Here is a 26,394-nt window from a genome sequence, read left to right as displayed (position 1 = left end):
ATTTATTCAAAAAATTTTATTAGGGTAAGAACAACTAAGTTGAGACCTACCTGTGTAAAACAGATTTTTAAGAGTACAACACAATATTGTTATTTATAGCCACAATGTTGTACATCAGATCTCAAAACTTACTCATCTTGCATACCTGAAATTTTATACCCATTGATTCAAAAATTTTTGGCAATATTATTTTACTTGGTTTCTTCCCTTCAAAAAGTCTCTCTACACAAATGTGTAACAATGCTAATATCAGTAGAACAAAATTTTCAATTTGGATAAGGTTTCAGAACTGCTTTCATTTCACCCAGTATTCTGTCTAGCTGGCTTTAAAAGGCCTGTTGTAAAACAAATGGTAGGGCTGAAGTTTTGTTCCTTCTGAGATCATGCCCAAATCGATTTGGCAGCTCTTCACTGGTACATTCCGACCTGTGGTTTCATTTTAGGGAAATTCACCAATAAAGGCAAATTTCCTTTATCATAATAGAAGAATATTTTTTCTGTTAATTCATGAAAAATTAGAAAAAAGAATGCTGTGTGTAGATTTACGAAATTGTATCCATTAACTTAACAAGTCAAGGAATAAACGGAAACAGATAACATAAAACAATTAAAATTTCCCATCAACACGTTTTTTAGTTTTATAGAACAGATTTTAATAACTGTTTGTTTTTGTGTGTTCCAGATTAAAGGATGTTAATAAATTTACTACCCACTTATCAACTTTTTCAGCTCTATGTGTGTATGACAATTCCTCATGTTTTGGTCTTTTAAGAGTGTTTAAACTGACTGTATGTGGCTTCTATACAAACATGCTTATCTACTCAAGCTTTGCTGGATATACCTTGACATCTGCTTCCATGCTATATCCAGGAGAGTGGTATATGCACCAATTAATATAGCATCAAAGTAACAAGGGATAAGGTAACGTGGGATCTGCTTCAGGTAGAAGAACATAGCCTGCAACCATTTACCAACCTGTTATAAAATAATTTTAAGAGTTAATTTGATGTGCTTATAGGCTAGGTGTATTTTAAAAGCTAAATCCAAACATGCAATTCTACTATCTAGCAATCTATTAACCAGATTTTCACTTATTAGAACTGAAAGATGATGAAGAAGGGAGGAAAATGTTTCAGTTTAGAAAATAATGTTTCAGGTTAGAAAACAATATAAATATTATATGTAGTATGTTAATATACTTCTTATTGTGCCCTTGTTTTTCTGGACTAGAATATAGCTTTACTTACTTCAGCAATGGTTCCTGACCGTGAAATAAGCCGGTTACTGACATAGTCAATCATCCAGTCTCCAGATCTCAAATTATCACAAAAGGGATGCCCCAAGTCATTCTTTGGTCTTATTTCTGCCAATATGGACATTAATCCTGAAAATTCAGAGAAATATCATGACAATTTAATCACTGGCAAAGGTAGTTTGTTCTCATAGCCTGGGCTGCTGCTAGTCTCTAGAGATTTGGGGTGAACACATATACAGGTAGACAGAAGGACTGCACAGTCCTTAGTGGCACTTCCCAGGGCTGGAGATAAGTGTGGCAACACTGACTTGAACCAAGATACAAAGGCATACTGAAGGGGACTGCTGTCACAGGAGCTATGCGGAGTTTTCCTAGATTCCTATTTTCTGGGGCTGGTCCTGCTCTTTTGAATTTTAATATTACAATATTCAAAGGCAATTGGCATAGCTTCCCTGCTCTAAGGATCTGGGGGAAGAAAACTGATAAGTCTATATCCTTTCACAGTTGAAAAGTGGTGGATTCCTTAATATTCAGGCAAGATTTAAGAAAATCATAGAACTGGTTTCAGAGACAGCAAGAGCACCTATGGTGGTAATAACTAAAGTCTGTTTTGGAGAGGCTCTTTGAAATATAACAGGAGGTACTTGGAACTAAATGAAGTATCAAAATGAGGTATACAGGCATATCCTCAAGTACTACTCAGATAGAAGTATTAGAATTCCTATGCATATATAGCACATTCTATTATTTCAATGACAGAGCAAGAGTACAACTTTCATTATTTAATAAGGTAGTAATTTCCACCTTAAAAAATTATATTGGCTTCATTGACTTCATTTCAAATAAATTTATTTAGTTAGAATTTAATTAATTTTACTGTGTATATAGCATGTTTTGAGAAATTAAAAAATAAATATATAAATTTAAGATATTCTTTCCTTCAGGAAGCTTATAATCTTCTTTAGGAAACAAAGCTTAAAACATAAAAAAATCTAGAAAACAAGACAGTATAAAATAATGGTCTATATACACCCTAGCATATTCAGGGAAGGTAAATATTGCTCAGTAAGTGTTAGCTCCACTTACTGAATAATGGAATGACATGACAGAGCAGTGTTTTAGAAGAGAGGTCTGATGATACCCAATGGGATGGTATGATTTGTGGAAAAGGTATCAAGAGGTTGGAAAACTGGTTAGTTGGTTTTGTAGACAGGACTTAGTCCTAGACAGGATGATAACCGTGGAAATAAAAAGGAAATAGTATACCAAAAGAGAATACAGAAAAAAATCCAGAAGTCATGATTATTGATGTGGGGTGAACACATATACAATAATTTTGATTAATTATTGATCAAATGTTGAGGATAAAAGGGGCAGGTCCAAAAGTGGATTCCTGGATTCCAACATGACTGAATATGTATTGTTACAAGAAGTAGGGAAGGGGGATTTTGGTTAGAGGAGAGAAAAGTCAGTGAAATGGTTAAGTGTGATTTAATCTGAGGTTGCTATTAACAGCCTGCTGGAAATATCAGGTGGCTGCTGGAAATACTAAATTGCCAGAGGGTAAAGGGATTGGTATAGAGTAAAAAATAAATCAGGTAAGGGCAATTATACTTAGAAAGAATGAGAAAAATCATTTCATGAGAAGGTAAAGAGAAATTAGTAAAAAACCGGACTTAACTTTAAGAAACATAAAGGCCAGAAGAGAAGTTCACATAAGTATGGTCTTCTCAGGCAAACAGAAGGAGTTTAACAGCTCAGAGTGAAAATGGTAGGTATCTGCTTAAGAGTGGTAAGATATATATTTCTTTATTACTCACAGCATAAAACATTTTTTGTTGAAAATGAGAATATTTTAGAAAAAAACAAAATGTCATAAGCACAAAAAGTCTTACAAATTTTTATTGAGAGCTTCTTATGTGCTTGATTTTGTAGAAGGTATGAAAGCTAAAAACCAAGAATCCCCCAAAAGGCAAACATTGTTCTTTCTCAAGGTACAGTCTACATAGTGGAGTTTTAAAGCTAATTATCACTGAATACTTACCATGAACTATAAGCATTGTCTAAGTACTTTACATGTATTAATTCATTTAATTCTAACAGTAACCCCTTGTGGTAGATTCTGTTTTTTTTTTTTTTTGCTGTACGCGGGCCTCTCACTGATGTGGCCTCTCCCGCTGCAGAGCACAAGCTCTGGACGCGGAGGCTCAGTGGCCATGGCCCACGGGTCCAGCCTCTCCGCGGCATGTGGGATCCTCCCAGACCAGGGCACGAACCCGCGTCCCCTGCATCGGCAGGCAGATTCCCAACCACTGCGCCACCAGGGAAGCCCAGATTCTGTTTTTATCTTCATTTTACAGATGAGAAAACTGAGCCACAGAGAGTTTACCATATAGTTATACAGCTAGTCAGTGCAACCCACAAAGTGTGGTTCTAAAGCCTATTTCTTGACCACCATAATAAAGATTCATACAAAAATTATATTTATTATTAAAATAAGGCAGTAAATTCCAAGGGCTAATAAGAGACATAATAGATAAATGCAATGGGTGTCTGGAGGACAAAGAAATTACTGTGAAAGCAATAGTTAAGGAAAGATTTGTGGAAGATGTTAAGAAGTGAATTGGCCCTTAAAGATGGGTTAGATGGACAGAGAAATAAGGAGTTGAAAAGGAGGTTTGATAAGTGGGAAACTATATGAACCAGGAACACATGTGTGAGAAACCAAATTTCCTAGATAAAAATCTAAGAAAATATTACCAGCCAAATGTATTAAACTGATAGTTAAATATTTAGTTCCTGTATCCCACTTTACAACTACTCTAACTGCATAATATTTAACTGAAAGTTCTCTTTGTAGGTTAAAACAAATATGCAACAAAAAAATATTTCCAATTAGACAAAAAAGGAAGATGAATATATTTACAACCTAGTCCCATTTGGAGCCCAAATGAATGAACTCATTTAACCCTCATAAAAGTCTATGAATCAGACAATATTATTCACATTTTATGGAGGCAGAAGTTGGGGCACAGAGAATTTAAGTTACTTGCCAGAGGTCAATGAGTAGGTGGCAGAGCCATAATTTCAACTGCCAAAGCAGTTGAACTCTGAGCCCATACTCTTATTCCTATAAGGAAGACACCATATGACCCTTAAATACAAAAACAAAAACAAAAAACCCCGAAAAGTTTCACTATCCTTATACTTGCTTACCTTGAAGACCTGCATATTTAAGAGATGACCAGTTTGGTATGTTATAACACCCTCCACCATCTTCTTGTTCTTCTGATTCACATCGGTAAAGTACCTGATTTAGCTCAGCCAAAGTTAATTTAGAGGCAATACTAAAAGTTGGAAAATAAAGAAAACTGGTTAAACATACTGAAATTTCACTTGCTCTCAATAAAAATAAAGAAAATATGAATCATAACAAAAAATGTTTTAGCAATGTATGTTTTAGGAACTCAGCATTATACTATACATTGTAAACAATATACATTTATAAATAATAATTAGAGGATAAACATGCTAAAAACTCAATTAGAAGTAACATTTCTCCCAAGCCAAAGAAATAATCAAGTGCTAAATTTTATTAATTAGAAGTATACTGGAAAAATCTTTTGGTTGCTATATCCTTTATCTTATAAATTTGTTTTTAATCTTTCTAGTTCAGACTTAGTTTTTCCTCTTCTTTATATTCTCCTATGTGGGGCAATAAGAACTTTTTATGCTAATTATCTTAAACTCAAAATAATTATCAAAGGACCAATAAAAGGATAATCAAAAGTCACAGTTAACGACCTTAGAAATCATGTGTTACTCTACTGCTACATTCCTCTCCTCTTCTCCTTTCAGCTCCTAAGGTTGCATTACCCTTCAGCTTGGTTGTTTAAGAAACCAGATTTTCTTAGATAAAGATGTTTCTTGATAATGAGCAGAAGGAAGTGTTTAACTATCATCGCCTCGGTTTCGCTTTGTCCAGTTAGCAGTGAGATTGTGTAAATGACTACACCTGAATGCAGCTGAAACTCTACTTTCTTTTCTTGCACTTCTAACTACTCAGTTATATAATTTCATTTTATATAACTGAATACATATCCTCTGAGCTTAGAAAACTGTCAGCTGTGCTTTGTTCCCTCGGTCTTTGTTAGCCTCCCTCCTCCCAGCTGGGACTAACCGTTCCTTGGCAATTTGTGAAACAAGAGTGAGTCAAATCTATCAGTAGCCTCAGTACCAAGTCCATTCTAGTGCAGTATTTTTCAAGATGTAGTCAGTGAACTCCTTGCATAAGAATCACCTGCAAAGCATATTAAAGTGTAGATTTCTTGATCTTGTCCCAAAATAATCTAAGTAGCTCTGATGAGGAATGTGCATTTTATAAACCTTCCATAGAAACACAAAACTGCTTCATCACAGATTTTTCTTTAGAATGTAACTACTAAGTATGGTTTGAATTAAGAGTTAATACCCTTATTAATAAAAGCTCTTAAAAAACAACAAAAACAATTGAACGGAACAGAAAAATGAGCTAATATGTAAAATGACATATCACCAAATAAATACAAATGGCTGATGAACAAAAAAATTAGCTTAAAATTTAAAATAAATTGAGATATCATTTTAAAGTATTTTATGTTTACCAATTTGACTAATAGCTAACACTTACTGATCACTCACTCTGTGTCAAACACTATTCTGTGAGTCACTATAATTATATCTTAGGTAACTTGCCCAAGGTCTTACGTCTTACAGCTAAGAGTCTGAAATTAGACTCAAACCCTAGCAGTCTAGTCGCATCCTCTATGCTGTTAAACATTACAATAATATATACTCAGTATTAGTAAGGATGTGCGATACTAGACTCTTTTACATAGAGCTGAAAATATTAATTAATATAATCTTTCTGGAGCAGATTTGGCAGTATTAAAAGCCTCATATATACAGACAGTCTAACTCCGAAATTCCAACCCTGGAAATTATCCTAGTACTCATGATATCAAACATATATTGAGTATTCGTTATGTGCCATGAATTGTGTTAAGTGCTTTATATGCATTATCCTATTTAATCCTTACAAAATTGAAGAGGTAGGAACTATTATAAGCCCCATTTTCCAGATGAGGAAACTGAGATGAAGAAAGTCTAAATAATTTGTTCAAGATCATACTGACAGTGGTGAAGCTGGAGTTAAACCCAGCCTTAAATTTCAAAACCCATACTCTTTAGTACTATATGGTACCACCTAGCAAGGGCTAATCTGATTAGTAAAGGAATAACAAAGGATTTATGCAAAGATGAATGTACAAAGACATACATAATAGGGAATAATTGGGAGCAATTCAGCTGTCCAAAAAATGTAGACTGATGAAATAAATTATGGTATAGCCATATATTAGAATAATGCATTGACATTAAATAAATGAAGTGGTAAGAAGTATGAAGTATGCAACTTAGTCTCAAATAGTTCAGAAAACCTGTGTGTATATGTGTACAGAGACGTGTATATAGATAGATAGATATGTATAGCATATATATGTATACATGTTTATCTATCTATCTATCTGGGAGTGTATGAGTGAGAGCACATGCTTGCATACACAGGCACAAGCCACAGGACAAAATGTTAACACTAAGTGATGAAAATACTCCTGGTCCTTAGACCATCCTTTAAGCAACAAGGATATACAGGACTCTTAAAACTGCTTAAATCAGGCTTGCGGTAACTTATCAGTTATTAAAGTGCAAATCTCCATAAAATAAGGCATACTTACGAAGCAAAAGGAATTTTTAATATAGGATCTGTGTTGTCAACAGCAAGACTCCCAGATTTAAAATGAGGACTGAACTGTGTCAGATGATTTCGAAGAATTCCAACAGCAGCTTGTGCATGTGGATCAAGACTAACTCTGAAAACATTAATTAAAATATGGTTAATTTTTAGGAGTAATTTATTCAAAATTAACAGGATATGTAAAACACTTTAAATATAAGTAAAGTTAACAGTTTGAACTCTAATTAACATACCTGAATATAATAACACTTCCAGGAGACAAATTTTCAAACTCTATTTCTTGAATATATTCATTGGGTCCTTTTGTGGTAATTCCAGCTTGTTTAACAATTTTACTTTCATTAAGCTTGAAAAAAATTATATAAAACTGTTCAATAAATAACTCTAATGTCCTTAAAATGTTAAACACAGTAGTGGGATGAGAGTCCCAAATACCTGAATATGTTCTCTAATTTCTACTGTGATATTTGGCATTCCATTGATTGAATTAGCATCCTTCCTATAAGGTTCCGTATTTCTCTCAACAGTTCTAGCTTCAAGAACTACTTCTTCAATTTTGCCTAGGAATATATAAAAACTTTAGCAAAATTTCATATTAAACCATCTGAAATTAAGAATTGGTAAAGAGGTTTTAAATCACTTAACTTAAAGTTGAATATGAAATATCAGTTAATTAGAAAAAAAAAACAGTCTGAAAGTAGATAATTCTACCCAAGATGCAGCTTTTACACAATGCTTTAAAAAAAAATCACAACTTAATTAACAAAGCTTTATTCGAAAAGAGATCTCATCAAGTAATTATGGCTTAGCTCTGGGGAACAATATACAACCTTCCTAATATTGAGTGGAGAGAAAGTAGATCACTTGAAAGGCTTACATTTAAAAAATGGAATATTTCAAAGACAGAAAAAATAGGGAAAAATTTAAAACACCCAGATCTCTTTACCTCACTTAAGAAAACATTCCAAATCCAACTGATGTCCCTGTGTACCCTTTCTCCCCCTTCAGAGGCAACCACTACCTGAAGGTTGGAGTTCATTGATCCTGTGCATTTTTGCTACATATGTATGTTTCCCTAAGCAAATATATACTATTCTCCATATGTCCAAGTTTATTTAAGTGATTCAAGTTATATATACATTTCTGCAACTTCCTTTCTATTGGACAACACTGTATTTTTTAGGTTTGTTCAGCTAATATAAATTAGCTCTACCTCATTTATTTCAAATGCCAAATAGTATTCCACTGTATGAATATACCAAAATGCATTCATTTTATTAACATTGTTATTGTTTTTCTCTACTATAAATAATGTTACAATAAATATTTCTGTGCATATTTCCTAATGGAAATGCAGAAGAGTTTCTCAGATATATACCTGGGAATAGAATTGCTGGACCAAAGGATATATAAAACTGCAACATTATTATTTAAATTATTTAAATAATTTGAACCATTAATCTGACAATGAAAGACTTTTTGATCCAGAAATCTACTTCTGGAAATATATACTAAGAAAATTGTTCAAAAGAAAAAGAATTATTCCTAGTGTATATTCAAATCTTAAAGAACACTGCTAAACATACCCCAAAATATTAAAAATGGAATACTAACATAATAAAATATGAAATATTTAACATAATGAAAATCACAATTTTGTGGACTGATAAAGTGGAAAATGTTTTAAGGATGATCACTGACAAAAAAAAAAAAAAACCCCTGAGAAACTACTGTATACACTGAGTGCAGCCATGTAAAACTATGTATGTATATTAGCAACAACCAAATAAGATTACTGAATATAAACATGTGACTAGTCAAAAAAAGTAATAAACATTTGACTCTGAAACTATTCAAGTTGATAATTTCTAAAAATGGGAGTTATGAATATTTAGCAACTAGCAACCAATATAGAATATGATGATTTTTATGAGAATCTTCATTCACTCAATTAATCAACAGACTTGGACAGCTGCTGTATGCACAGGAGCATGTTATGCCATAATATATTATATATAATAATAAGGAAGGAAATGAAATACACATGTCTAGAAAAAAATCAAGCAATACTAAGGATATATCTCAAGGATGTATTTTATAACTAAGTGTCAGAGTGATATAGAGAGAATATAATTACTTTATGTTCAGAGGAGAGAGAGTTCACTGAATACTTAGAGAAAGATTCTCAAAGGAGGTGAAACTTTAGTCCTTGAAAGATGTAAAGAATTCATAAATAAGTGTAAGTAAGACTACTTGGGGAACAGTGAAAATATCTATTTGGTTGAAATAGTGGAGTGACACAGGGCCAGGAAGGTAGGTGAGGATGGATTATAAAGAGCCTTAAATATTAAACTATTTTCCATTTTGGTTTATATATGTAAATGTGTGTATACACATACATAAAAACACTTGGACACACATATGAATATATGTATATACATATATACAAACACATGAACATACATATATATTTTCCTGGGTATAGAAGAAATACATGTTCATTTTATACAAATTAGGAGATAAGGGAATGTATTAGGATGAAAACAAAATCACTTCACAACTCAAAAAATGTTAACATTTGAGAGTATTTTCAGGTTTTGTTCCATGTAGTAAAAATATAAGCTATCAAAAATTTCTAATGCTTTTTCTCAACTACATCTACACTTGCACTGTGTTACAATATATACGATATGTAACAATTTAATAATATTTATTATTATTATTATTAACAATTTAACAATATAATCACAATAACACTTTTTAGATCCCATTACCAGGGATGCACATTTGAGGCACTTCCTTCCTGTAAAATGAAGTCTTGGGATTCCTGAAAGCAGTTCTAGACACAGATACAACTGATTGATGGATACTAGGTGAGTGTCTTGTTACTGCCACTATGTCTTCATCAACTTGATCCACATACACCTGAGAAACAAAGAGAAAACACATTAGTGCTCAAATTGGGAAGACTCTAAAATTGAACCTTAAGAAAGAAACCTAGAAAATTTAGTTTCTTGCCTGAATAAAACCCTTGGCTCCAAGCTCTTGGTGAAGTTTATTGATGGCACACCTGGCTGCAATGATGCCACTTTGGAAATTAACTTCACCGAAATTGGATGGTGATGCTGCAGGATTCCACTTAGTGTAAAACCGTTCTTCAGAAACTACTGAAATCTGAACAAAATTACAACTTAGCCATGTGTACGTTTTAATTACAATGAGAACTTTTGGTAAAAATGATCAAAGTTTTCTGCCTTGTAGATTTTAAAAAACAACACAAACAAACCTGATGAGGCACTAATTCGTCATAGCCCTTAGTACTTCCACTAGCACAACATGCCATAGAAACAATCGTGGAACTTGGGAGAGCATCATATGCTGACCTATGCTAGAAAACAATAAAAAAACAAACAAACAAACAAAAACCCAAAAGTTTATTTTCTTTCAAATGCAAAGTGCCATCCTATAGCATAATGAAGTAAAAGAATAAGTGCATAAATACATTTGATAAGATAACAAATAACAAAACGCTCAAAAACCTTTGTATCACAATCACTAAGGCACTATTTTGAAGTTTTGTGGATATTACTACCACTAAATAGCAGGGAACTAAATATCAAAACATTCAGCAAAATCAGTAAATACAAGAAACACGTTAGATACTTACCACAATAGGACACTTATTATCATGGGTAACATCCATAAACAGGGCATGTGCAATAGCTGGCATTAAAGGCCTCAAACAGGGCTGAACGAAGGATCCAACAGGTTCTCCTCCATATCGGTAAACTAATCTGCCCTCTTCATGACTGTCATACGCACTCATTGCCTCTGCAAGGCATTACAGAATATTTTAACAATCTTCATTATCAATGTCCAAGAAGAGATTAGATTTCGTATCATGACTGATTTTCAAAAAAAGACCACATAAATATTATAAAAAATAAAACAGCTTTAAACATTTAAACAAATGTCCATTAGTTTAAATGACAAAAAAGTCTTCTCTGTAACTTAACCAGAGAAATGGTTCATGCAGGTCAAAGGGAATATATGTTGTTTATTAGGATGTTGGTTATATAAAATCTATGAAGAAAAATCTAAAGATTATATCACATAGGCAGGTAGGAGATGAAAAACAGATTTGTATATTTTCAACAACCAAAAAAATGGTTTTGTTCATGAATCATCAGTTCATTCCACTGCTCTTTCAAGTTAAAATGAGATATTTTACCCCAAAGTGGAAATTTTTACTGATGAAAACAGACTAAGTTATACTAGGAAATTCTGAGTAGAATATTTAAAAGAACAGTAACTATGTTGAACATTATTAAATGCTGTATATAAAGCTATTAAATGCCTTTTAATCTACTTAAACAAAAACTAAAGCTTTAGATGGGAAAAACACTTTCAATAAGCCTACCTCTTATTAAGGAACTAATGCCCAGTCTAGTAACAAAGATATTGTCCAGGTCTTCACTTCCTGTGAACAGTTCAGCTACTACATATAAATTGGGTTGCAATTTCCTAGCAGCATCCAACATGTACTGCAAAAAGCACAGTTACAAATGTAACAGAAAGAGAAAAGCAAGATGGTGCAGGGGAAGGAGAGGAGGCAAGATTAGGCATGGATTTGACAAAGGAAAATATCATGTAGCAAGACAAAATGGAAATCCAAGATGAATTTCCAAATAAAGTAATTGTGCATACGTAAGAAAACATAAAACAGACCAATACACACAGGAAACAAGAGAATTTATAAAGACAATATAACAGTTAAAAAGGAAGATTAGATTTTGCAGATATAGGGACACAAGGGGGAGGAAAAAAGAAAGAAGAAAAATGTTAGTGTCACATTAAAAAATGTAAACCATAACACTGCAGTTCTGCTAGGATTTCCCCCCGTTTTATGTTTGTTTTTAATACCTCTAATCAGACCATTAATTTCCAGGCACTTGACTAAGCTATTCATGATAAATTCCCTACTGGTGAATCATTTAGCTATTGCAAAGATTAGGTCTGACCAGACTGAAGCCAGTTTTTCCTACAGATGATAATAAACTTTTTTTTTTTGGCCATGCTTTGCAGCTTGCAGTATCTTAGTTCCCTGACCAGGGACTGAACTGGGGCCATTGCAGTGAAAGCACTGAGTCCTAACTACTGGACCACCAGGGAATTCCCCAAAACTCTTTTTTTTTTTTTTTCCCCAAAACTCTTAATCAGAAATAAGATCAGTTCCAAAAAGTTTTTTTTTAACATAACATTTACACAAAGACTAATAAAATACTTGAAATTCTATCAAATAAGGTCCTAGAGGATTATGTAACTTAAAATTAAGCAAATTAAATTTTAATATTCTAACTTTTGCCATAATGTTATAACAATCTTAAAAGTGTATTTTTTTTGATGTTGCTATAAAGGCACACACAAAAAATCCTCTGCCATTTTTTGAAGCTAAAAAACGTCTACCACCTTAACTAATGTTCATTAAATTCTTCCAAATCAAATCAGTTTCTCCTCACAGGACTTGAAACATATACATCATAATACTGCTTTAAAAGTATAGAAATAGATGTTTTTCAGATAAGCACACATTTCCAAAGAACACTAACTTGTGACTAGAAAACTATCAAAGATCTTATAAACAGAATGAAAATTTGAAGTGTTTACAAAGCTGCAAAAGGTAAAAGATAATGCTGTAAGTGTTGGCATTGCTTAAGTTACTGTAAAAAACCCAAAGAGGAATAGAAAACTTTTATGTTTACATTTACATTTTTATAAACAATTAATAAAAATTGAATCAATGAGGCTAAAATAGTTTCAATATGCTGTAATGTTAGGGTTTAAATAATCATTATAATATGAAATAAGCTATTCAACTTCACAGTGGCTACTAATGTATTGAAAGCAACCTAAAAATAACAAGAATAAGACAAATTAATATTTATATATTAAAATATTAATAAGATTAATTCTGTTAAAATATTAATATTAAAATATGAATATTTTAATAATATATATACAGCAATATGGTTGTGTATTATCAGAGACAATATAATGTACTTCCCTAACTTAAAATAAAAATATTAACTCAAACATTTTATAGCCCAGTACTCCATAACAGCTGCATCAAAAAATTGTCAGAACTATGCAAATTATGCAAGTGTTAAATACTACCACCAAATCAATGTTGGTATCCAACTAGCAAAAGGAAACATATATTTGTATACTCTATTTAAGGAAAGCTAGGAGAGAATACTGAATTTCTTTTCTTAATGTAGATGAATTGTTTTTCTGTACCTCGGCTACATGAAGAGGTGTTGAGTGACAGTTATCAAGACGGACTCCCTGGAAATAAGTCGCAGTTATTTCAGTGTATTTTTTCATGTGTGCCCAGAGATAAGGACAGTCCTCTGGTTTTTTCCCATAGCGTAATTTAACACTGTCTCCCCAGCAAATAAGTTCTCTCCTTAGATAAACATCTGAACCTGTTAATAAAGGAGCTTGCTTTCAATGGTTTGAGAAACAAAATGAAAACATTTACTTCAAGGAAAAACTTGTTTTTAAAACACATTTACTATTTCTAACACAAACCATATATAGGTTTAAATTACATCTAAAATAGCATGGGATAAAATTTTTTAAAGTTAATAGTAATTTGGATCTCATATCTATTTTGCTAAAATTGTACCTTATTGTCTCTTCTAAAAATGTGTGCTTAATGGCAAAAATTTAAGTTACTTCTTGAAGAAAAACAATAGTAGTAGGCCTTTAAAGCTACAGTTCTACCAAAAACATTTAAAGCTCCATCTCCACCTTGCTACCAATTTTTGGCTATAGGTTACATTAAATCCACGGTGTAGAGCAGAATGTCTTTTTTCATTTAGAATGGTTAGAAAGGAGAGGGCAGAGATACTTAAATCCAAAGCTACACTCTTTTTTTTTAAAAAAAATGAGATTTCTGAATTAAATTTAATGTCATTAAAACAGGCTTCTAATTCTAAAATGTTAAAAAATAAATATATTGATAGGTCCCCTGCAAAATTCTTCCTGGCAATGAAATAGCTGTAGAAAAATAAGATGCTAGTATTAAGTGAGAGGGAATCTAAAAACAACTGGTTTCTAGTTTAACTGCCATTCAAATACCTTAAATACTCCTCTGGCTAATGAGTGAAAATATCTCTTATAGTAAATAGTTGTAATAATAGAGGTTTCAAATGTCTTTTAAAAACGCAATAAATTGTTGCCCAAATAAACACTTAGGCAGAACCACAATATAAAATAGATATATAAAAGCTATTCTGTTTGAGGAGATAAGGGGTAGAAAGGGAAAGGAGGGAAAAGAAGAAGGTGAATCCCATCCTGTCAATCCCTTCTCTTCTCTCTCAAACTGTATGCACCTCTGGCATCTGTAATGAAATAGTTTTAAAAACACTAGCATAGTGGGGGGAAAAATCAATAAACAATTTATATTTTGAGCTTGCCGTGAACTTTTATTTCCCTATCCATAGAGAAGTTAACAAAAATGATATACCTGGTTCAGCAAAGTTTCGAAGGGGATCATCTCCCATTACCCATCCATTATGTGCCATCAGAAAACAAGCTTTATTTGGGACATGAATCATAGATTCTTCTGTGGAGAGGGGCATTTCTTCAAAGGGGAAAGTAAAATATCTAGGGAGATACAATCAAGTATGAAATCCATACAGAGAAACTCCTTGGAGAGAATGTGAATTAGCACTATTAAAATTAAACTTCTTCCCTAGTGAATAGAATAGAAAAGATTAGTTTGACACCATTTATGGGAAATAAACTGCAATATAGGTAAAAAAATCGTCAGTAGACATTTTGAGTAAACCTAGTAGGATTTGAGAAATAGCATATCTGATTAACATTCTAAATAATAACTTTAAAAATCTCATAAAATTACTAAGAAAATCACTGAGGAATTGACATTATTTTGCAAAGGTTTTTACTACACTTCAGTTGCCTAATCTATGTTGTGTATTACTTAAAGTATAAGGAACTAAATGCTTGCTTAATTTGATTAACGTTGAATTTATTAGTAAGTATGCAGTCCTCCAGAAACATGAATGTAAATGATTATAAATTGGTTCATAATAATGATAGTTTCTCTAACTAAAGATGTGCCTAACAAAATTAATTAATATTAAGCTTAGTTACCAGATCAAAACTTCTATTTCAATTTAAGAAATGTACTGAGTCACACATTAAAGGAAACATTTAGGTTAATTTGAAGAGTTTAATACAATTTTCAATTTTTAACCTTTAATGAGAAGAAAACAAAAATGGAATACCTGGTAACCAAAGGATGTTTTCTAGTGACAGGTCCTAGTTTAGGACCATGGCCAGCCAGTCGTTCATAAAACACATTTCCCAAAAGGCAATTAACTGCCTAGAAAACATGAAATTATATTACATCAATGACAACAACAAGAAACAGTATTAACACTCAAAGAAAAACAGCAGTTCAAAAGAAGTAGGTAAAACCTGTTCCTGATGATAGTTCACGAGTTGATGCTTCTCTGAATTTAATTCCTCAATTCTCTTCTGGAACGAACTGCAGCATTCGTTAATTGCGGCTGGCCCATTACTTGAAACAGATAAAGCAATACAAACATTATTTAATGGTTTTACAAATTCTACATTTAAAAATTTTCTAATAATGGTCATAGAAACTTTAAATATATTCATCAGGATCTTAATTATGGCTGAAGAAGTTTTCCAACTGTATACATTTTTACATTTATGTATAGGAACATGGACCAGCACACAGACAAGAGGGGAAATGTCATGCGTTTGAAGTAGTAGAATTATGGTGAATTACTTTTTTTCATTTTATATTCAGGCTTTTAACAATAGCATGAAAATAATACTATCCATAAAGGTTTACAAGTAATAGTACTCTTTAATATGTAGTAAAATATAAAACATACTCATGTGGTATGAAAGTTGCTAGTGCAACGTTCATATCTACAGTACAGCCAAGTCGTCTGTATTCAGGATCCTGAATAATCTTAAGGTGTTGTTTTGGATCAGGCTTTGTTGTTTTCCTATTTCCTGAAAGAAAGAAAATATTATATCTTAAATGCAGCTATGCATAAGGAGATTATAACTGTTACTGATTTCAAATTTTTAGTTTATAGTTTTTTCTTGGAAAATAAAACATATGTTTATTTCATAAGCATCCTTCCTACCTCCCTGTCCATCCTCCTGCACACCATCTAACACACACACACACACACACACACACACACACACACGGAAGGAAAGACAGACAGAGAGAGAGAGAGAGAGAGAGAGAGAGACTGACTGAGGAAAAAAAAACCCAAAAACACTATAAAAGAAAAACACAGCAATTCCTACCAGTTCAACCTCAGTCCCATCTTTCTACCTCAGTTGGCATTCAGTTATTCTATATATTCTTTAGGGCATTAAGGATGTTGATGGTACAAATTTTCTTCACAGGTGCTACCAAATACATTAACATTAGGACTTTTTTTTCCTCAAAGATTGCTTTCTATTCTAAAAAGTAAGTCATATTAACAACCTAACTTTCTCTGAAAGAAGCACACAGGTTTGTTTTCATACTGTTTTCCTTTTCATCAACAAGCATATTCTTACATAATAATAAAAAATGAAAAAAGTAAATAAACCTTTTGTGGGGGGAATTTTCACTCTTCTTCTGGAACTTGTTCCTAATAAATCAGGTATTGGTACAGGATTGCCTCCACTGGGTTTGATTTTATATTAATTAATACCTGGCTTATTCTAAAAAGATTTTGCAATGGCTTATAAATGGCTTATAAAGGCCCAAACAAAGATAAAAATTAAATAGATTTTAATATGTATTTTCTGAGGTTAATCCAGATGAGTAACATACATGAAAAATTCCAGAAGTGTTTAAAAAAGAGAAAAAGCTACACAATCAGTGTACATTATAAAAGTCTTTAGTACTGGTAGACGAAAAGACAGATCACTGGAATAGCACAGCTAACAGGTCCATGTGTATTTAGTGTATGATTATACATTATGAAGTATCATGGTGGTACCCCAAATCAGTATAAAAGGATGGATTATCAACTCAATATCATTTTTAAAAATAAGAATAAAGTTAAATATCTTCTTTATATAAATTCCAGGTATACTAAATATTTAAAAGTAAAATATAAATAAGATTATCAGAAGAAAACATAGATTGCTGTTTGAAGGTCTAGGCACAATGTGAAATCAGAAGCCATAAAAGAAAAGATTAACAAATTTGGTTACACTGGGGGAAAAACTACCATAAACAAGAGTTAAAAGATCAACAGCATACTAGGAGGATATATTTGAGGCCACTATAATAAGGAATCACAAAGAATAATAAGTCAATATGAAAAAGACAAACAACCCAGTAGAAAAATAGGGAAAGAACATTAATAGGGAATTAATGGAAGAACTATAAATGGCTAATTAACATGTGAAAAGATATTTCACTAATAGGCAAATGTAAATTAAAATAATGAATATTTTCCCTTATTGACAAAGATTATAAAGATTAATGGTATCTAACATTGGCGATGGTATAGTTAGTGATAATGTAAACTGGTACAACTTGTGTTGAAAAGCAATTTGACAATATCTATCATAAATTTATCATGAAATCTGTATACCCTTTGACCCATGAATTCTATGTCTAACAATTTGTCCTACAGATTTACTCACATAGCAAGTAAAGATAACATGTACAAGGATATATTTTCTATAGTACTGCTTATAAGAATATAAATTCTCCTAGGGCAAGGGCTTGCTACTATGTTCACCATTGAATCCCCACGCCTGGAAGAGCGCCTTTCACATAACAGTTGATTCAATAAATACGTATTGAATGAATGAGAAATGAACTGCAAATAGTCTATCTAAAAGGCTAAAGAAATTCAAGTACTTTAAAACAGTGTATTCTGTCTAGAGGTTAAAAGAAATAATTAGCTGTAATAAGATCATGCTGTCAACTAAAATAACAAGTTGTTAAACAATCCATATGCTATAGTTTTATTTGTGTGTGTATAAAATAGATATAAATATAAAACTTACAAATATAATGTATAGATATATAATTAGATAAAATTGGAATTTCTTTCAAAAAGAGTCTGAAAAGAAACACAAGAAACTATTAATTGATAGTTCCTTCTAGTAAGTAGGTTTTGGGGGAGAGGAACTCACACATTCCATTTATTATATTTTTGCACATTATTGCAAATAAATAATACAGCTTATAAACATCAGAGGGAAGGGGAGATCTTCAGTAAAATAAAACATGAAGGAAAGTTAATATAAAAAATTCATGTATTAAGATGTTACACAATTGTGAAAGTTGAGAGAGTAAATCTGACCCTAAGCTTCCTGGGCCTCAGGTCATACTGATTTCTACTTTGAAGGCAGTATTTCTGGGCCCTACGCAAGCTCTAGTTTCTGGATGAGGAAGAGGATTTCTAGCCATCAAAGATCCTTGCTGTTAGGCTGTCCTATACTAATTGAAGATACATTCTTTATAATTTTTCTAATTTGCCTCCGAAAAACCCTAATTTCTCTTTCAGCATGTTTTTTTCTATCCTACTTTGTCAGGGAGATCTGTTTCTTTATCTTTGCTACTGGCTAGTACCTGAGTCAGTCTCACTAGTGGTTAGGTAGCCTTAATGGTAGGCGCCATCAGCTAGAAGCCCCTCTACCTCAGTTAAGATTCCTATGTTGGCCAACAGAGGACATACATCTCTCAGTTTCAAAGACTGTTTTGAGTCTTTGGCAGCTGAAATACTCTGCTCTACTTACCTGCCATTCATGCATTTAACAAATACATATTGAGCTCTACGGTATTCTGAGCATTGTGCTAAGGAAACAGTGTAAGAAACAGTCCCCGAGGGAAATAAGTATGTATTATGACATGCCCTTTAGATATCTCTGCTAACTCTAAGATAGCTTCCAGAATCATAGTTTTAGAGCATCAAAAACAATACAAATATCATATAATAATAACAGATTTAATAATGTGTTAACCAAGAGAAGAGTTATCGCTTCAAGAGCAATACTAGATTTCTTAAAATCGATAGAAACATTCTAGTGTATATCCTGTACCTTGTGTAAGAAGTCCTCTAAATTGCTCAACTGCTTTGTCAACATCCACTTGGAAAAATTCCCAGAGATGGATCTTTGGGAAAATATCCTCCCAAATTATTTTTCGAATGCACTGGAAAATATCAATAGTTAAAATATACACATTTAAAATCTTTTTACTAAACATTATTTAGCATATTAAAAGACAGGTTCTAAATGATTTTCAACCACACATTTACTTTACACTTTAGAAATTCTGCTATTGTTTTAGTGTGGTATTCCTCTATACATACTGACATTCATTTGATGATCATTTTCAATCAAAGCAGCTACTCCTCTTTCTTTGTATTTCCCTTCTGCAACGTCACAGGATAAATGCCAAAGTGCTCTGTCTAAGACCCAGGCAGGTTTTAAGTGTGGGGAATTCACAAGGTTATATGCACTTTCTGGATGTTCCTGGAGCCATTTACTTTTAGTAGCTTAAAGAAAAAGGAAACATAAAGGAATATCATGTAATTAAACTGAAGTTAAGTTTAAAGGTAAAATAAAATATCAACATCTATCACTCATTTTCTTATATATTAGATATCAATATTTTATAACGATATTGTAGTATAAAACAATTTTTTGGTTGTGGTATCCTATCATCTATTTCACCATATATTTTTCTTTCCTGTTGTAAGAGTTTTCCATTGTATAAATTGTTTACTATTGCAGTGGGAGTTAAGAAGTGTCTTGTCCTTGGCCTCTTTTTTTTTTTTTTTTTTTTTTTTTTGCGGTACGCGGGCCTCTCACTGTTGTGGCCTCTCCCATTGCAGAGCACAGGCTCCAGACACGCAGACCCAGCGGCCATGGCTCACGGGCCCAACCGCTCTGCGGCATGTGGGATCTTCCCAGACCTGGGCATGAACCCATGTTCCCTGCATCGGCAGGTGGACTCTCAAACACTGTGCCACCAAGGAAGCCCCCTTGGCCTCTTTTGATGCTCCTTGGGTGAACTTATTTTGGAATCCTCCTTCTAAACCTAAAGGACATCTTTTCCTTTAAGGCAGACTGGGCTTTTGCCCTGACTTCAAGTTCTCTGGCCTCATTAAAGCAGAAAGTTACCTGTATCTTCAATTCTGGTTTGGGCTTTTCAGTGTCTGGCTGTTAGGTTCTAGGGCAGAAGAGTTCCCTGACATTTACTTTTCCCAGGAGCTTCTCCTTTTTACTTCTGGTCTCCTGAGTGACAGGGCCCTCCTTCGGCCCCACCTAAGCTCTAGGTTCTCTCTCTTACCTATCCTTAGAATGCAAAATGTCATTTATATCTTTTTCTCCTACATATCATGTATTCCTGTGGGTTTTTTTTTTTTTTTTTGAGTGGGAGAGGGAGGTGAGATTCCTTCCTCTAGATCTTTAAATATGCTTGTATCTCCCCAAAGCTAAGAATACAAACACACAACTTATCTAAATGCAGTTATTTCTCTAAGTTCTGTAGGGTCTATTAGTATCGAGACCAAACATCTTGAAAATCCAACCTGTATCTACTGCTTCCACTTTCTCCCCACACTCTCATTCCTTCTCCCACTACAGTCTGCTTCTACAGCCAGCGCTCCACCGAGATTACTCCAGCCTCCTAATCATGAAATTTAGTGTTACTTTCTCATTTTCATCACTTTCAAGCTCTACATTTGTCATTACTGATTAGTCCTTCCGTGATTTACAAAAGACCTCTTCCTTGATTTTCAAAAGATGTCGTTATCTTGGTTGCCTTAAATTTTTGCTTCTCTCTTTTGTGCCCTCTCTTTTCCTTCTCATCTCCCCTAAACCCTGGAGGGAGGTTTGCTACATTTTAGTCCTTCTCTTTCCTCACACCCACTCTTCTCAGTACATCTCTCAAACTGGCCCAGACTCCAGCTGAGGCCCAGGCACATCTACCCAAGCATGTGATGATAGCACTGCCTGGGGACAGCTTGTTAACTCAAAATCCATTCATAGGTCCACATATATCTACACTGAAAGTGTCATATATCCCAGGCACTGTTCTGGGAGCTAGATATTCTGTAGCAAATAAGGGAGCAAGGTTCAGGTGCTCATGGAGCCTTCATTCTAGAAAGGGTTTTTTTGTTTGTTTGTTTTTGTTTTTAATTTTGCTTAGACAATCCTGATGGAAGAAAACTCAGTTCTCTCATAGGCAACCTCTTTGTATAGCTAATCTTGAAAGGTTAATAAGATATATTGTTTCGATAAAACTGATACAAGTGAGGCTGAGAAACTGCTAAAAAAAATACACTCAAATAACAAGGGTATAGCTTGTATCTTATTACCCATTTGTAGCAGTAAGTTCAGAATCAGAATCAGGAGTTTTGCAAGGTATTTCAAGTGTTCACAACATTGGAGGTAATTTGTTTTAATTTATTAATAAACAAATAAAAGCTAGACACATTTTGCTTCATCTTTAAAATGGACTAATGCCCTGTAAATTCATGCTCAGGAGTGGTTAATGTACCTGAAAGTAGTAACAATTTTTCAATACCTACCATATGCCAGGAACTGTTAAGTGCATTAATTTATTAACCCTCATGCCCTTCCAAATGATATAGGACATACTATTATGTTCATTTGACAGATGAGAGCCTGAGATAGGTACCTCAGCAAAAGTCACACAGCCAGAAAAAGAACTGGGCAAGTCTCTTCAGAATCTGCAGTCTAACCATTTTGCTCTATGGCTGAGATGAATGTGGTCATGCCTTGTTCACTCAGCTGAGAACCACTACAATCCTTACAGAGTTTTAAAATCATTATTATTTTTAGTTTCACGTATATGATAAATCATTTAGTAAGTCATTGATTTACTTAGTATTTATTTAATAGACAAAATACATAAGAAGCACAGATGTTGTAATAAAAGTTAAATTGATAATTCTCCAAATTTGAATCAAGATAGTTTTCCCAAGATTTATCACCATAGTCATTGAAATTCAAGATTATATAAGAGAAAAATGTCATGATAATTATATCCAATTTGGATTTTCGTTTATTAAAATACTAAGGCAACCCCAACTTTTTACATGGTAAAATCCTGAAACTTTGTTTCTTATCTCAATTTTATGAAACAAAATCAAGTGTAAAATGAAAGAATTCTAAACATTAGGTAATAAAAGTATTTTTTCTCATTCTATATGAAAGAGGAGTTAAACTCCAAACTATGTCTTAATACATATCAAAATTAAAAATGAAAGATGGACTTCCAGAGTAGCACAGTAAAGAAAGACTCTGGAAATTGTCCTAAGGGCATCTGGCACATGGAGAAACATTTATTCAAGAAAACCTACTAATTCTTAGTAAGAATAGCAAGAGTCTGTGGCACTTGAACCACAACCTGCTCCCTTATCCCACCCGACCAACCATGTGTTATGGAAGCTCTACCCCAGTGCTCTACTCCAGGCAGGTGTGGCCAAGATGGGAGATGCCCTCTCCCCTTACCTCCCAGTCTGGGGTTAGTTTCATTCTGGGAGAGGCAGGCACACCGAGTGAACAACGAAGTACACTCTGACCTAGGGTGACTTCTAGGAAGCCAGCCTTAAAAAGAAATCCCATTCACCTCTGGCAGTCTGGAAGACCTTGTGTATGCCCAAGGCTGAGACATCTCTGCAGCAGTCAGAGAGGGAACTCCTAAACTAACTAGTTCAGGTTTATCTTTTTCCATCCTTTTACTGTCAACCTACCTGTATCTTTGAATTTAAAGTGTGTGGCATGTAGACAGCATATATTTGGATCTTGTTTTATTTATTTATTTTTTAATTGACTCTGATAATCTCTGCCTTTCAAGACATTACTTTCAAGATTCCCTAAATCTTTGGCTTTCAAAATTTTTACTATGATGTGTCTGAGTGTAGCTCTCTTTTGTTTATGTTATCTGGAGGTCCCTGAGTTTTAGGATGTGTAAATTAATGTTGGAGGTTGGGAGGTTTTCAGCCATTATTTCTTCAAGTATTTTTTTCCATTCTTTCCTCTCCTTCTGGTGTTTCCATGTCCCACATTTCACTGAAACTCTGTTCATTTTTATCCTTTTTCTCTGTTCTTTAGATTGCATAGTCACTGTTCACTCAAACATGCTGCTGAACAGCTCTAGTGAAATTTCTCATTTTGGTTATTTACTTTTCAACTCCAGAATTCTCATTTGGCTCTTTTTAAAAATTTCTATCTATTTATGATATTCCCTCTTTGATGGGCTATCATCGTAACATCTTCTTTTACTGCTTTAATTTGGTTTCCTTCGATTCTTTAAATACATTTATAATACTTGCTTTAAAGTCTATTTCAAGTATGACATCTAGGACTTCTCAAAGGTGATTTCTGTTGCCTGTTTTTTTCTTGCGTAAGGGCCACACCTTGCTGTTTCTTTACATGTCTCAATTTTTTGTTGAGTATTGGTGATTTAGATAGTATGTTGCAGCAATTCTGGATACTGATCCCATCCCCTCCAGGTCTTTTTGGTTGCTGGTTTGTGACTTGTCTGGATTATTTTAGGGAAGTCTATTTCTCCCACAGTGTGCAGACTCTGATGTTGCGACTCAGAGGGTGCAGCCTTGGCCATGGGTAGTCAGCCTGGGGTGATGGTGGTTTTTAGCAGGGCTCTCTTAAGTGTCTTTTTCCCTGAAATCTGTTAAGCTGTCTGCTTCTGTTGGTATCACACTCAGCTATTTCTCTCCTGAGCTGTTACTCAGGCTGACTGTGCTATTATTTTTGATAATATTCTGGAGCATAAATTGCACTGCAATATGATCCAATTAAATTTGGGTCCCTTGGCATGGGTAGTCTTTGAGGCCTGTCTTTGAGGCTTGTTCTGACCCCAAGAAGGCTCTTGTTAGCTGCCTCTTTCCCTGGTTCTCTCTGTTAGACCAGTAGCTGGCCTATGGTTTAGCATGTTGCTCTCATGAAGATACCAGCCTCCTTTGGATTGTTTACCACCGAAGTCTCCATTGTTTTCAACAGTGCTCACAGGCTTGAACTTTCCCACGCTATGTACCAAATAAAGTCAGTTCCATTCTTACTCTGTTCTTACTGCACATCTCTTCCCGGGGGCAGAACATCTGTGTCACTGCTCCACCAGTGGTGGCAGGGGTAGGAGCCTCTGCTTTTCTTGGCTTTCCCCTCCAGGTGTGGAACCCTGACCCCACAAGCAAGCTGGAGCAAGGGTCCAGTATTCTTGACCTGCCATGCATGAAGTAGAACTTTCTCTCTCTGAGTGGGGGCTGGGCAGAGGAAGGGAGCCCCAGGCCTCTCATCTGCTCTTGCCTAGAATAGTTTCCATAACATAGTGCTGAAAGCGGGGAATGAGAAACGCTGGAAGCCTGCCTCTTGCAACCACAGCCCTAGACTGGGAGCCAGGGAGAAAGGGAGCCTGGTGTCCTTGGCAGCACCTGTTAGGAACAGACCTATCATCACTCTGACTGGGGAAGGGTAGGGAGGGAGGAGCAGGTTGTGGTTCAAATGTCACAGACTCTCACTATCCTTTCTGAGGTTTAGTACATATTCTTGCATAAATGTCTCTCCATATGCTGAATGCCCTTAGGACAATTTTCGGAGACTTTAGTTTTTTAAAAATAATTTTCATCAGTTACAGCTGTTTTTCAGGGTAGAGGGTCTGTGAAACCCTTAACAGTACCATTCTGGAAGCTGACTTTCCCGGGATAGTAACTTTTTAATGAAAACCTATATCACAGAAAGGACATTATGATACTCAACACGTTTCATGCAAGGTGGAAGCAACATTCACTTCTTTTATATTACACAGAATCTCTCAAATGCTTTAGAAAATACAGTCTCTGACAGAGTCTGTGACTGTACTCCAAACCTTATACTCCCTTTTTTCCTTTAGTAACAGAACTCTCAAGGTTCAGCGACAGACATGGCTGACAAACAAAATACTACACTGCAAGCTCCGTTATAGCTAGAGACAAAATCCTATCTGGCGCAATGTGAGCAGAAGGGATATATACACCAGATCATGCCCTTAAAAGACATTACTTCCCTTTCCTCATTGCCACCGGTTGGAGGTGATATAAGGAATTGGAGGGGCCATATTTGATTAAGAGATGGAAGCAAAGTGCTGGAGGCAGCAGAGCAGCATTAGAGAAAGAACTTCGTTCCCTATCATGGGTTGGTTACCACACCAGTCTTGGAATGCCTACTTAATCTTTTATAAGAAATAAGTATAATTTAAATCTTAAGTCACTATATTTTTGTCTTTTTGTTACAGCTGCCTAAGCCATATCATAATTCATACGCTGCCATTATGTGGTTTGATAAATTTGATGTGAATAGTATTAAAGATGTCAAAGTAGTTATCAATAACGTCAAATTTTCAAGTGAAGAATACTGAATTCTTAGACATTAGGCAGTTTTCACTGTGGACCCTGATGCTTAGTTTCCAGGTGCATGCAGAAACAACAAATTTTAGAATGTTCCTATTTCTTTGCCTAATTTTGATTGTTTATTATTATCATTAGAGATTATTATCTATATTGATGAACCAAATCTTTGAGCTTTTGAACATCTTCATAGTTCCTATGGTTACTTGGAAAACAATTTTATGACACACACACCAGAGATTTTTGTTGTTGTTGTTAAATGTTTTGTACCACCTGGAATTCCTGTTGTTTACATATGTAAGTCAGTGGTTTCCTGACTTTTCTACATCATGGCAAACAGAAAAGAGCATCTGCAAGGTACACTGGGTTAAACTGAAAGCTGATCAGGGCCAGAGGCTTCTCCAGACCCAGTTACTCTGATAGCTGATGGAAGTAGTCATTTCCTGAGGATCAGCATCTGGAAACCTCTGATATATTTTTATAGAATTGTATACTGGTAAGAAATCCTGGGAGTCCAAACAGGTTAACTTTAATAATATCTTTTAACATGTAAAAGATATAATTTTCAAATTTAAATTCTAAGAATTTACCAATAATTTTCTCTTCAAATAACACCATTCAGTTTTTTCAAATATATGCTATAGTACCAGAGCTATGGCTATATAGATTCATTAGTTGGTCTGTAAAGTATTAATACTGTAAATTGAAATATGTGATCTTTTCTATGATCACACTCCTGTTTTTATAATCATCACATGTAAAATACTTACATATTGATTATATCTTCAACTAACACTGTTTTCTTCGAAAGAAAAAAAGTGGTATTGTATAAAGCGATTTTTAAATTGAAGGACACCTAATCATCCCTTGTGTTTTCA

General features: G+C 34.0%; 1 protein-coding gene across 4 annotated transcripts in view; it reads right to left on the bottom strand.

The window, feature by feature from the left end:
- Window positions 1–26,394, bottom strand: part of AGL (amylo-alpha-1, 6-glucosidase, 4-alpha-glucanotransferase) — a 79,404-nt gene that overhangs the window by 38,394 nt on the left and 14,616 nt on the right. For all 4 annotated transcript variants that reach the window (XM_067727008.1, XM_067727009.1, XM_067727006.1 and 1 more), the window contains exons 6-23: window positions 19,458–19,639; window positions 19,182–19,293; window positions 16,004–16,127; window positions 15,558–15,660; window positions 15,365–15,462; window positions 14,581–14,720; window positions 13,347–13,534; window positions 11,470–11,593; window positions 10,717–10,880; window positions 10,336–10,437; window positions 10,068–10,223; window positions 9,824–9,974; window positions 7,485–7,609; window positions 7,283–7,395; window positions 7,030–7,164; window positions 4,472–4,602; window positions 1,248–1,384; window positions 842–975 (exon numbers count right to left, since the gene is read on the bottom strand). In XM_067727008.1, the coding sequence (XP_067583109.1) occupies window positions 842–975; window positions 1,248–1,384; window positions 4,472–4,602; window positions 7,030–7,164; window positions 7,283–7,395; window positions 7,485–7,609; window positions 9,824–9,974; window positions 10,068–10,223; window positions 10,336–10,437; window positions 10,717–10,880; window positions 11,470–11,593; window positions 13,347–13,534; window positions 14,581–14,720; window positions 15,365–15,462; window positions 15,558–15,660; window positions 16,004–16,127; window positions 19,182–19,293; window positions 19,458–19,639 (2,419 nt within the window). The remainder of the gene's footprint in view (window positions 1–841; window positions 976–1,247; window positions 1,385–4,471; window positions 4,603–7,029; window positions 7,165–7,282; window positions 7,396–7,484; window positions 7,610–9,823; window positions 9,975–10,067; window positions 10,224–10,335; window positions 10,438–10,716; window positions 10,881–11,469; window positions 11,594–13,346; window positions 13,535–14,580; window positions 14,721–15,364; window positions 15,463–15,557; window positions 15,661–16,003; window positions 16,128–19,181; window positions 19,294–19,457; window positions 19,640–26,394) is intronic.

Source organism: Pseudorca crassidens, chromosome 2, assembly GCF_039906515.1.
Source record: "Pseudorca crassidens isolate mPseCra1 chromosome 2, mPseCra1.hap1, whole genome shotgun sequence".
NCBI lineage: Eukaryota > Metazoa > Chordata > Mammalia > Artiodactyla > Delphinidae > Pseudorca > Pseudorca crassidens.
The sequence above is the reverse complement of the archived record's forward strand: the minus strand, read 5'-3'. Positions and strand labels throughout refer to the sequence as shown.